We start from the raw sequence: 13,581 nt of genomic DNA, 5'->3' as shown, positions 1-13,581 counted from the left end.
GAGTCCCCTACAGCACCAGGGGGACCCAGGGGGGATTCACAGACAGCTGCCTAATGAACAGCACAGCACTGCTCTACAGTGAGTCCCTTGCAGCACTAGGGGGACCCAGGGGGGAATCCACAGACAGCTGCCTAATGCACAGCACAGCACCAGGGGGACCCAGGGGGGAATTCACAGACAGCTCCTTAATGACCAGCACAGCACTGCTCTACAGTGAGTCCCCTGCAGTACCAGGGGGACCCAGGGGGGGAATTCACAGACAGCTGCCTAATGAACATCACAGCACTGCTCTACAGTGAGTCCCCTACAGCACCAGGGGGACCCAGGGGGAATTCACAGACAGCTGCCTAATGCACAGCACAGCACTGCTCTACAGTGAGTCCCCTGCAGCACCAGGGGGACCCAGGGGGAATCCACAGTGAGTCACCTGCAGTACCAGGGGGACCCAGGGGGCAATTCACAGACAGCTGCCTAATGCACAGTACAGCACTGCTCTACAGTGAGTGCCCTGCAGCATCAGGGGTAGGAGGGAGAAAGTTCCCTTAGGTCTGCTCTGTAGTGGGGGCTGAGATCAGGATTGGGTTAGCTGCCAAGAGAAACACTTCCCCCTCCCACCGCTAGCCACTGAATATAGAGGCCTTCACGGCCCGGTGGCATCGCAATTGCGGAGATGGGGAAAGTAAAGATGGCCGCCGGGATCTTGTGAGAGAAATCCAAGATGGCCGTCGCAAATACTCGAGGGACCACCGGAGATGTTCTCCGCTGTCCCAGTGCTCGGGGAAGCCGGGGGAGGCAGGAAGAAGCCTCCCGAGGTCCCCAAGCCCCAAAACACAATTGGACAGCCAGATAACGGGGATCCAGGGGGGAATCCACCAACTGAAAAGTACAAGGTAAAAGGTAGGATAGGAAGGGGAGAAAGGGGGAAACAAGGATAGAAATAATGACCAGAAAGTGCCCAAGAATTATAGGCAAACTATACCATAAAGTACTAATCAATAAAGATACAAGAAATCTGTTATATAAAATCTCACAGCCATCCACTAAGAGCAGGAGGCAGTGATACTCTGACCTGTGCTGATGTGGAGCAGCAAAGAAAGAGGATGTTATGTGTGGGGAGAGGAGCTTTATTGTACCTAACACTTTTCTGATTGGTTGTTTCTCTCTGTGTTAATGTGCTACTGTGGAGTTCTAATAAAGAGAGACTTTACAAATATGAAGCCTCCTGTCATGTTATAACATTGTTGTAACGGATCACCTGGCACCCCGACTGGGTACCTCTGTTGAAGGATACTCCTAGCGCTTCCTGAGGGCTCCAAGCACTCTGGCAGACACCACAACCACGGAACCGGAGAAGCATATGAATGTTCTCAAGCATTTGAATGCTGTAAACAGCTGAATAGGAAAATCATACAATCAGCTTACACTCCTGGAAATCAGCATACAATCCAATTCCCCCAATAACTAGACGGCACTTCGTTTTGAGGTCAAGCAGAACTTTGGCAGTGGGTACTTTGTAAATCGCCCCCCCCCCCCCAGCAACACAGTCTCCAGTTAAATTATGTTTAGGTACCAGATGATTCCGGACTAGCGTTAAGGTTAAGAGTTGCGAAGTCCTCGTACCTTTTTCCCCTCCATATGTACCTCCTGTCGGTGTCCTTGCCGGTTATCCGAGGTGGGGTTTACCCCAGCGGTTCTTCCATTGGAGTGGCGGTCTCGGGTGCTCCATACTGTTCTGCTTGCACACAGTGTACTGCTGCTCGGTTGCCAGGGGTGGCATTATTCCAGCTTGGCCTGGGTCGGTTGCGTGGGCAGTCGGAGGATGTGTAGGGTACCTGGGGGTGTAGGTATTTTAGCTTACCCCAGGTTGTGGCTGGATGGTGGAGGTCACAGCTGGTACCGTTGGTGTAGGGTTATAGACTGGTCGGTTTTGGGTGCGCTGGTCCCTCCGGGTATCCAGGAACTTGTCTGCTAGCTTGGCGGCCTCTTGCAGGGTGTGTGGTTTTTTGTCCCTTACCCAATTTTGTAGGTGGGAAGGTATCCCGTCGAAGAACTGTTCCATGACCATTAACTGGAACAGGTCCTCTAGCGTGTTAACTTAGGTGGCTTCCAACCACCCCTTTGCAGCTCGCTGCAGACGGTGCGCCCATTCTACGTGGGTGTCTTTAGTCGGTTTCCTAACGTCCCGAAACTTTAAGCGGTATGCCTCTGAGGTAATCGCATACTGGGCTAAAATAGCTTGTTTTACTTTACCATAGTCTCTACTGTCCTCATCTGGCATGGCCCGGTACGCTTCTGCTGCACGACCGGATAGTCTCCCTGCTAGTAGAGGTACCCGATCCGCCGCGCTGATGTCGTGTACTTGGCACAACCTCTCGAAATCTTGCAGGTAGTCATCCACATCACCGTCAGCTTCTGTATAGCTCTTAAATGCTTGATAGGGAATTTTGGCTTTCCCTGGAGTAATGCTGACAGGCGTTGTGGCTCTTTCTCCAGCTCGCTGATTTGCTTGGAGTCTGACTACTACTGTCAGTCGGTTCACTATCTCCACGGAGGGGGTCTCTGGATAAAAGGCCAGCCTGCTCCTCATCTCCCTGTCAAATTCAGTGGGGTCTATTCCCCTTGGAGCTGCTGCCGTGGTTTCTCTGTCCCCTTCCATCAGTTCTGCTACAAGGGTTGCCTTGGTTTTGTTGCTGGCGCTTTTTCCCCTTGCTTCCAATAATTCTTTTAGCGTGGTTCGTTTCAATGTAGCATAATTCGACTCCATTCACCAGTTGTTCGTATATTTTGACATATCTACCGAACACTGGTTTTATCCGAATGGTTTTCCCGTCGAACTGCTGCTTCTCCTCCTTATTCGCGTGGCTACTGCCGAACGCTGGTTTGCTGTGTGTTTGAAATCCCGTCGCTTGCCACCGATTGTAGCAAAGAGGTAGTATAATCCACGGTATCTCCGCTGGGTAACAGGAACAGCATCAAATAATCCAGGCAAATAAATACAGCATACGATAAGAATGTAAGAATCCTTCCTTGACAAGAACTAGACGACACATAGGCTGGGAGTCAACTGAGCTTTTAATCACAGGTCACAGTATTTATGGGATTCCCCATGCAAGGGATTTCCCTACTGACATTACAGGGGTTGTACAGTAGGGGACTACATGGGGAACTTAACAACCTGGACATTTCTCCCATCATGCACTGCTGTATGAGAGGGATACTCCCACTAGAATATCCAGTTAAGTGGATTATCCCTCCGTACAGCAGAACTGACATTTTACATAGAAATATATAACTTTCATATTATTCATCTGATTTTAAATGAATGGACGTTCGGTAGATAGCTGGGGTCTGAGCAGTGGTGTATCCTGGTTTTGTGCTGCCCTAGGCAGGACAACACTGAGGCACCCCCCCCCCCGCCACCCTACCCCCTCAGCGACACCCTACCCCACCCTTCCAGCCCTTCCCCGCCTTCTAAATATACACACACACACACATTCACTGACAGATACGCATACACTAGCTAACAGACAGACACACACACACACACTAACAGACACTCACACACACACACACACTCACTAACAGACACACACTCACTCACTGTCACACACTCACTAACAGACACACACACTAACAGACAAACACACTCTCACTAACAGACACACACACACACTAACAGACACACACACTCACACTAACAGACACACACTAACACACACACACACACACACACTCACACTAACAGACACACACTGACACACACACTAACAGACACACTAACATACACACACACACTAACAGACACACACTCACACTAACAGGCACACACTAAAAGACACACACACACTAACAGACACACACTCACACTAACAGACACACACTGCACTGACACACACACTAACAGACACACACTAACATACACACACACACACACACACACTTTTTCTTTTAAAAAATTCAACCCCCCCAGCCTCCTTACCTTTGGAAATGCTGGGGGGGGGGAGGTTCTCCTTTTCCCTGGGGTCCAGTGGCTGCTGGTCGGGCGGGCGACTGGCGAGGGAGCACTTTCCCATGAGCTGTCTGCTCAGCTCCCTCGCGCGCCGCAGAGTGAGGCTGGGAGCCGGAATATGACGTCATATTCTGGCTCCCAGCCTCACTCTGCGGCGTGCGAGGGAGCTGAGCAGACAGCTCAGGAGAAAGTGCTCCCTCGCCAACGTTGCCCGCCCGACCAGCAGCCCGCCCGGATTGGCAGTTAGCCACAAGGCTAACAGGACATTTGCCCTGGGCATTTGGGGGCGGCTATTTTTGCTGCCCCCTGGAAAATGCCGCCCAAGGCAAATGCCTTGTTTGCCTCACGGCTAATACGTCCGTGGGTCTGAGCACACACTTTGTGAAAGTACCGCTTAGATCCCAGCATAACTAACCGAACGCCGCACGAAACACACATTATTTTCCATTTACATTCAAAGTACCAACTGACAATAGGGGAACAAACTACCGAAGGACCGGTGCTCCCGAATGGCCTGGAAGTTCAGCGGTATTCGTGCCGTCGAGTAGCCGATTTTAGTTCCAGGCGCTCGACGGCCAAATACCGCTGGGCTAACAAAGGATCCAAGATGGCTGACCGCCGCGTGGTCGGTAGCCGAACGGCGGCCACCCTGAATCTCGATAATTACCAAGGGAAACATTGTTGCAATATTTAATGGGAGCCACACAAGCTCCTGTGTGTGGTCTCCCATTCGGTAGTTTGTTCGATTCACGAACAGTGTTGAAATTCACTGTTCGTGAAACTACTGTATGAATGCTGGTGGCTTTCATGCCGCCAGCATACGAATGCTCTTGTTCGCCTAAAATACAACAATAGGTATACGCTTGGTTCTAACATTCTTAAAGCAACAGCAATACATTAATACGAATACAGTTTTAAGTGGCTAGTTTTGCCACAATTGTATTTTACAATATTAAGTATGTTTTAAACTTTTAACAAAGTAATGATCACATTTCATTCATTTTTCTTTCCATTCCCTCCTTTTATATCTCTCTCCTTTGTTTCCTTTTTTTCTATGCTTTTATACATTTCCTTATCTTTTCCGTAATTGATTATTGTAACAACAACAACAAATAACACAAAAAAAAATAATAATAAAGTTTTGTACTTTGTTGCATTTCTTGTCATGTTTTGGTTCCACCTGCTTGTTTTGATTTTGTGAACAATTTCTTGTGTTGCTGTATAGGAGAGGGCTTCCTGGGTCGCTGTTTCTCCAGCTGGAATTGTCAGGACATCCAGAGCCCACGTAACATCACCCTCATGAGCATGGACCAATGCTGCGCACACCCCTGGGGACACAGCTGGAAGAACATCACGTCTGAGTTCTGCTTTAGCTGCTCATACGTGGCACCAACAGGTGGGGACCTAGAGATGGCGCAGAGATTACTGAACGCAAATAATTCATTGCTTCGATTTAGAATTCATTGCTCAGTTCAGGGTTGTGAACCCGGCTGTGTATCTCTTGCATTGCCAAGCACTCGCCATGGCACAGACTGGCTCCAACGGCAGAGAGGAGCGGAAAGCCTGCGCAGTGTGCCCACGCAGAATGAAACAAATATACAGATCTTCTTCCTTTATTGTCAGTAATGCAGGGGATGTTTTAAGCCAGGGTTAGGCAACCTTTTTAATAGTACCATGCAAAACCAAGATCTCGAAGTCCCTTGACTTGTTAGTCCTATTGTTTTAAATTGAGATATGTCGGTTCCATCCTCTGCTTGTGTTATTTATTGGTGCTGCAGTTGCTTTGTAACATTGTGTTCTTTCCTGTGTGGGCTGTTATATTGTGTATGTTCATGAGTAGTTTGTGGTGTTGTGTATGATACTCATACATGTGGGATGTGTATGGGGGCTGCTTGTGGAATTGTGTGCGGATGATATGTCACATAGTGTGTTTGGTGGTGTGTGTATGTGTGGGGCTGCTTGTGGAATTGTGTGCGGATGATATGTCACATTGTGTGTTTGGTGGTGTGTGCATGTGTGGGGCTGCTTGTGGAATTGTGTGCGGATGATATGTCACATAGTGTGTTTGGTGGTGTGTGCATGTGTGGGGCTGCTTGTGGAATTGTGTGCGGATGATATGTCACATAGTGTGTTTGGTGGTGTGTGTATGTGTGGGGGCTGCTTGTGGAATTGTGTGCGGATGATATGTCACATAGTGTGTTTGGTGGTGTGTGTATGTATGGGGGCTGCTTGTGGAATTGTGTGCGGATGATATGTCACATAGTGTGTTTGGTGGTGTGTGTATGTATGGGGGCTGCTTGTGGAATTGTGTGCGGATGATATGTCACATTGTGTGTTTGGTGGTGTGTGCATGTGTGGGGCTGCTTGTGGAATTGTGTGCGGATGATATGTCACATAGTGTGTTTGGTGGTGTGTGTATGTATGGGGGCTGCTTGTGGAATTGTGTGCGGATGATATGTCACATTGTGTGTTTGGTGGTGTGTGCATGTGTGGGGCTGCTTGTGGAATTGTGTGCGGATGATATGTCACATAGTGTGTTTGGTGGTGTGTGCATGTGTGGGGCTGCTTGTGGAATTGTGTGCGGATGATATGTCACATAGTGTGTTTGGTGGTGTGTGTATGTGTGGGGGCTGCTTGTGGAATTGTGTGCGGATGATATGTCACATAGTGTGTTTGGTGGTGTGTGTATGTATGGGGGCTGCTTGTGGAATTGTGTGCGGATGATATGTCACATAGTGTGTTTGGTGGTGTGTGTATGTATGGGGGCTGCTTGTGGAATTGTGTGCGGATGATATGTCACATAGTGTGTTTGGTGGTGTGTATGTGTGGTGCTGCTTGTGGAATTGTGTGCGGATGATATGTCACATAATGTGTTTGGTGGTGTGTGTATGTGTGGGGCTGCTTGTGGGAGGCAGCTCTGTGTATAGCAGTGTAAGTCCTGGGGTGCAATAGGGCTGGCCAGGTACAGGTCAAGGGCTGCAGCTACGGTAGCTGCTGTGGGCTCCTCTTTACCAGTGCAGGTTCCCGTTGACAAGTGCTCGGAGGAAGGGATCTGAGGTCACTTCCTCTAAGTGCTCTAATCATGCATAATTGAGGATTGTCCCTCACCACCAGCAATTACTCCTTGGGTTTACACTAGCAGATATCTGGAGTTCACTGGGTCTGTTTGTCTCTGGCAGCCTTGAGTCAGGTTGCTGACCCATGTTCTAAGCCATTGTCCACCAGAAGACAGGGAGCATGGTAATCACTGAAGTTGTTATGTTACCTAGAATGTTTCTGTAAACTTAATCAAAACATCTAATTTAAATGCACCCATGGTATGTGCCAACCGCTGGCTACCAAGGGGCAAAGCTGGTAGATATGTCAGCCTTTCTGAGTTTTTGTTTAAAGGGACACTATAGTCACCTGAACAACTTTAGCTTAATGAAGCAGTTTTGGTGTATAGAACATGCCCCTGCAGCCTCACTGCTCAATCCTCTGCCATTTAGGAGTTAAATCCCTTTGTTTATGAACCCTAGTCACACCTCCCTGCATGTGACTTGCACAGCCTTCCACAAACACTTCCTGTAAGCCTATTTAGGCTTTCTTTATTTCAAGTTCTGTTTAATTAAGATTTTCTTAACCCCTGCTATGTTAATAGCTTGCTAGACCCTGCAAGAGCCTCCTGTATGTGATTAAAGTTCAATTTAGAGATTGAGATACAATTATTTAAGGTAAATTACATCTGTTTGAAAGTGAAACCAGTTTTTTTTCATGCAGGCTCTGTCAATCATAGCCAGGGGAGGTGTGGCTAGGGCTGCATAAACAGAAACAAAGTGATTTAACTCCTAAATGACAGTGAATTGAGCAGTGAAATTGCAGGAGAATGATCTATACACTAAAACCGCTTTATTTAGCTAAAGTCATTTAGGAGACTATAGTGTTCCTTTAATATTATTTACTAAAGTGAGAAAAACGATGGTGGGTTTGTGTCGGTGGTGTCTCGTTCTGCTGTGAGGATGGACTGCAGAATTGCTAATGGTAATGAAATATATGGACTCGGGAGAGGTAGAAGGTGGTAGGGGTTGGATCACACAGGAAACCGAAGGTGTTTTGGAGAATTTTTGAGAGGAACAAAACGATTAACTGGTTGTATCTCCCATAGGTTTTATTACATTTTTATAGACTACGTAAAGCCTGATGGGAATGGTTTGTTTTTCCCAGAGACATGTGGATCCAGTTCATTCTCTGACTCCGAGACTATATTTGGCCCAGAGTCATTCACCAGGCTGGCCGTACTTTGGCATACAGACTCTCAGGATTTTCACTAAAGTAAGGAATTTAAACTGAATGTCAAATTTAGGGCCAATAAAGCCAGACTGGATCACAGCTAATTTGGAGACTGTTTCCAGTTTGACTTTTTTGGACTTAGATTAAATTCACGACAATTCTCACTTTAGTAAATAACCCTGTTTGCATTAGGTCCTACCTGGAGATGGTATAGTCAGTCTGTCCTCTGGCCTGGCCCCGGTTCACACGCTTGGCATGAAGATTCCATGTTGTGTTGATTTTATAAAGTGATTTTCAGCCCCTCTAGCTAATGATCTTCATGTATTTCTATATCTAGATGTGTTCCCGTCTCCGCTGCTGATGAAGCCATATTTCTCCACTGCTTTGGTTGGTGCCTCTATGCATCAGAAGAGATTATTTGCCACGTGCGTGACGTGGGGAGGATTTCACTTTCGCACATTTGATGGAAAACATTTTAACTTCCATGGAGGTTGCACGTATAACCTGGCTTCTTCCACTGATTCCACGTGGGCCATTCAGATCTCCAAGGATTCCTGCGTCAGAACTGGCCACTGTCCTAAAGTGAGCATCACCCCTCCAAACACTGCTACACAATTCAGCTTATCCTTAGTATTTTCTAGAACATGTGGAGATGAAGCTTGGCTCTGTGCAAACAGCGGGATTTCTTGATTTATCTCTCGACTCTCTGACACTACTGCCACAGGTTCCACATAATCACATCTGTATAAATAGATCATTGAAAGTATGTGGTGAAAAGTTACGTAATGTGACACAGCTCTCAATAATAGGAGAAACATAACGGGCTTATCAGTAAATTATTTCCAACAGTCAATGATTCAATAGAAATCACACTTATTTATCATTACTACACTACATGCACAATGTTTTTGTTTGTTTACAGACAATAATGGGATTTTAATTAATTTAATATTTAATTTGTCTCTCCCCAGGTTCTCCAAATGATATTCGGTTTGGATGAGGTTGTGGTAAACAAAGGCACGGTTTCTGTAAACAATGTAAATATACCGGACGGAAAGCCCCATCTGCATAATGGTGAGAGCCGTCATGGAAATATTATGGTGACATAAGGTTTAGCCATTTGTATGTTCTATCAGCTGCAGACTTAGGAAGAGATTTTGTAAAAACCAAAAGCAAAATCAAAAACAAACAGACAAAAAATTGCAGAGATTAGAATTTTATGGTAAAGAAACTAAAGTGAGTTATTACAGAGCTGGATCATTTGACAGTAATATTTACAGGGATATTTAAAGTGTGAATATTCAGGATTCTAAATTAAAATAAACTGTATTCATGTTTGGGGCCATAATGGATGAAAAATCACCAAACTAGTTTACAATCCGTGTATCTAGCCTCACTTTAATTTCCCCATAATGCACTCAGTGAATAACGTTGGTCATGTTATAGCTCAGGGGAATACGGTGATAGACCACTCTCAGTGTGTGTTATCTACTGACGTACATTATTCTGAAGCCTGGGTAGGTGAGCTTTGGCGTTACAGCCTTCATATTGTTCAGTAACAAGTTCTAGTGGGTTACGTGGCCCCTTTCATCCTCTCTAACAGGGATTAGTGTCCTGTGGCTCGGGGAATTCGTGTTTGTGGAGAGTGGACTGGGCGTGAGAGTAAAGTCTGACAGAATGGCTAACATCTATGTGACTGTGACCTCTGACCTCTTGGGCCGAACAAATGGACTCTGTGGAACCTACAACGAGGATCCTGAGGGTAAAATGTGCTATAATTTAGCTTTGGGGAATAACATAGATAGATAGAGATCTGTCCGGAAAAAGTCCAGCCATCTGGCAGCCAAGGAGATTAGACTGGAATGCACATGTGTAAACAATGTCGACTTCACTGTACAAGTCAGTAGACACCGTTGAGTGAGCATGTCTACATTGTGGCCGTCGCATTTAAAATTACTAGTGACTAGAGCAACGAATATGCAATTTTGCGATAAGCTTTAACATTCCTCCGCAAAAACTATTTGGATGAGTCGCAAAACTTTCTGGGATGATACAATGAGTGCAGCGCAAATAATAGCATGGCACAAATGCTTCAAAGATGGTCAAACATTTGTTGAAAAATTTGTCACTATGCGACTTCTGGCTTTTCCTAAAAACTAAAATCACCTTTGATAGGGAAGAGATTTCAGACTGTCGATGAGATTCAAGTAAATACGACAAGGCAGCTGGTGGCGATCCTAACAAATGATTTTGCAGAGTGTTTTGAACAGTGGAAGAGATACTATGAGAACTGTGTGAGGTCCACAGGTGCCTACTTTCAAGGGGACTGAGGCTATATTGTCCTATGTTTCTTGTATTTTGTATCTTCTCCAATAGATGTCTCTATTTTTCATATTACATGGCTCGATACTTTCCGGACAGACCTCTTACTTTGCGGAATTTACATCTACTTAAAGGATGGGTAATGTTTTCAGACATGATGCTAGGCTACATGTAAAGCCATCTCCATGGAGACTTGCATGAAGATTGCTGTAGATCATTCCATACAGAGAGTGTATGATTTCATTAAACGCCAAGTCACACCCACTGCTCCCAGATACCCATCACCAGGGTAAATGCACAGTATGGACTCAACATAAACACAGTGGGGCCTCATCGAAACAAATGTGACAAATAAACACGAAACAGTGGCTGTATTTCAAGGTCATACAATGAATCAGGGTAAAATAATGACATTTTAATCGTTTCTTTCTATTTCTAGACGACTTCACTGAAGTTGGAGGCAGCATTTCTGGTCACCCAGCCGGGTTTGGAAATTCATGGAGAATCCGAGGAATCAGCATGGAGGTGAAATACCTGGGGGAATGGGGTACCCTCGGATAATTGGGGGGGAGCGGGGAATGAGATGAATGAATCAATGTAAAGGGCCTGTCTTGAGCAGGGTGTAGCCTTATGAAGCAATCTCATTAGTCCAGGGAGGTGAGGTTGATGAAGGTGAAATCCAAGGTAAATAGTTAGGGAGGCCAGTTGTGGTGGGAAACTGGTATTGCAATGAAATAAAATAGAGGAAAAATAAACATATTCCTGGTTGTCAGGATTGGATAGGATAGGATCGATATAGAGATAGATAGATATAGCGATAGATAGATCGATAGATAGATAGATATAGCGATAGATAGATAAATAAATACATAACGAAAGATACATAATTATTGTTCATGATGGTTTATAAAGAGCGTATGATTTCATTTCCTCCATTAGATGTGTGATGAGGCTGCAGAGACTGGCCACAGTTGTGAGGTTCCTGGGAGGGATGCCATAAGGATGGAGGCTGAAGTTGTCTGTAAAAAGCTCCTCAGTGTCCCCTTCAGCCAGTGCCACCACAAGGTAAATGGGCACAGTGTGCACCTTTCTACTTAGTACAACTGTCTATGGATCTGTCTACAGATATTGGAGTGGGGGACAGGATCTGTCTATAGATATTGGGGTGGTAATATGATCTGTCTATAGATATTGGAGTGGGGGACAGGAACTGTCTATAGATATTGGAGTGGGGAAAAGGAACTGTCTATAGATATTGGAGTGGGGAAAAGGAACTGTCTATAGATATTGAAGTGGGGGCAGGATCTGTCTATAGATATTGGAGTGGGGAACAGGATCTGTCTATAGATATTGGAGTGGGAGACAGAATCTGTCTATAGATATTGGAGTGGGGGACAGGAACTGTCTATAGATATTGGAGTGGGAGACAGAATCTGTCTATAGATATTGGAGTGGGGGACAGGATCTGTCTATAGATATTGGAGTGGGGAACAGGATCTGTCTATAGATATTGGAGTGGGGGACAGGAACTGTCTATAGATATTGGAGTGGGGGACAGGAACTGTCTATAGATATTGGAGTGGGGAAAAGGAACTGTCTATAGATATTGGAGTGGGGGACAGGAACTGTCTATAGATATTGGAGTGGGGGGCAGGATCTGTCTATAGATATTGGAGTGGGGGACAGGAACTGCCTATAGATATTGGAGTGGGTGGACAGGATCTGTCTATAGATATTGGAGTGGGGGACAGGATCTGTCTATAGATATTGGAGTGGGGGACAGGATCTGTCTATAGATATTGGAGTGGGGGACAGGATCTGTCTATAGATATTGGAGTGGGGGACAGGAACTGTCTATAGATATTGGAGTGGGTGGACAGGAACTGTCTATAGATATTGGAGTGGGGGACAGGAACTGTCTATAGATATTGGAGTGGGGAAAAGGAACTGTCTATAGATATTGGAGTGGGGAAAAGGAACTGTCTATAGATATTGAAGTGGGGGCAGGATCTGTCTATAGATATTGGAGTGGGGAACAGGATCTGTCTATAGATATTGGAGTGGGAGACAGAATCTGTCTATAGATATTGGAGTGGGGGACAGGAACTGTCTATAGATATTGGAGTGGGAGACAGAATCTGTCTATAGATATTGGAGTGGGGGACAGGATCTGTCTATAGATATTGGAGTGGGGAACAGGATCTGTCTATAGATATTGGAGTGGGGGACAGGAACTGTCTATAGATATTGGAGTGGGGGACAGGAACTGTCTATAGATATTGGAGTGGGGAAAAGGAACTGTCTATAGATATTGGAGTGGGGGACAGGAATTGTCTATAGATATTGGAGTGGGGGGCAGGATCTGTCTATAGATATTGGAGTGGGGGACAGGAACTGCCTATAGATATTGGAGTGGGTGGACAGGATCTGTCTATAGATATTGGAGTGGGGGACAGGATCTGTCTATAGATATTGGAGTGGGGGACAGGATCTGTCTATAGATATTGGAGTGGGGGACAGGATCTGTCTATAGATATTGGAGTGGGGGACAGGAACTGTCTATAGATATTGGAGTGGGTGGACAGGAACTATCTATAGATATTGGAGTAGGGAACAGGATCTGTCTATAGCTATTGGAGTGGGGAGACAGGATCTGTCTATAGATATTGGAGCGGGGCAGGATCTGTCTATAGATATTGGAGTGGGTGACATGATCTGTCTATCGATATTGGAGTGGGGGCAGTATCTGTCTATAGATATTGGAGTGGGGGGACAGGAACTGTCTATAGATATTGGAGTGGGAGACAGGAACTGCCTTTCGATATTGGAGTGGGTGGACAGGAACATTCTATAGATATTGGAGTGGGGGACAGGAACTGTCTATAGCTATTGGAGTGGGGAGACAGGATCTGTCTATAGATATTGGAGTGGGGGACAGGAACTGTCTATAGATATTGTAGTAAGGTGTACAGGAACTGTCT

General features: G+C 45.7%; 1 protein-coding gene across 1 annotated transcript in view; it reads left to right on the top strand.

The window, feature by feature from the left end:
• The window catches only part of LOC134609506 (SCO-spondin-like), a 267,787-nt gene that overhangs the window by 20,198 nt on the left and 234,008 nt on the right, over positions 1 to 13,581 (top strand). The window contains exons 5-10 of the mRNA XM_063453166.1: positions 5,235 to 5,405; positions 8,616 to 8,860; positions 9,250 to 9,352; positions 9,882 to 10,040; positions 11,040 to 11,125; positions 11,540 to 11,665. Of these exons, the coding sequence (XP_063309236.1) occupies positions 5,235 to 5,405; positions 8,616 to 8,860; positions 9,250 to 9,352; positions 9,882 to 10,040; positions 11,040 to 11,125; positions 11,540 to 11,665 (890 nt within the window). The remainder of the gene's footprint in view (positions 1 to 5,234; positions 5,406 to 8,615; positions 8,861 to 9,249; positions 9,353 to 9,881; positions 10,041 to 11,039; positions 11,126 to 11,539; positions 11,666 to 13,581) is intronic.

The sequence above is a fragment of the Pelobates fuscus genome, chromosome 4 (genome assembly GCF_036172605.1).
Source record: "Pelobates fuscus isolate aPelFus1 chromosome 4, aPelFus1.pri, whole genome shotgun sequence".
NCBI classification, from domain to species: domain Eukaryota; kingdom Metazoa; phylum Chordata; class Amphibia; order Anura; family Pelobatidae; genus Pelobates; species Pelobates fuscus.
Note: the sequence above shows the minus strand (reverse complement) of the source record. Positions and strands in the feature narration are given on the sequence as shown.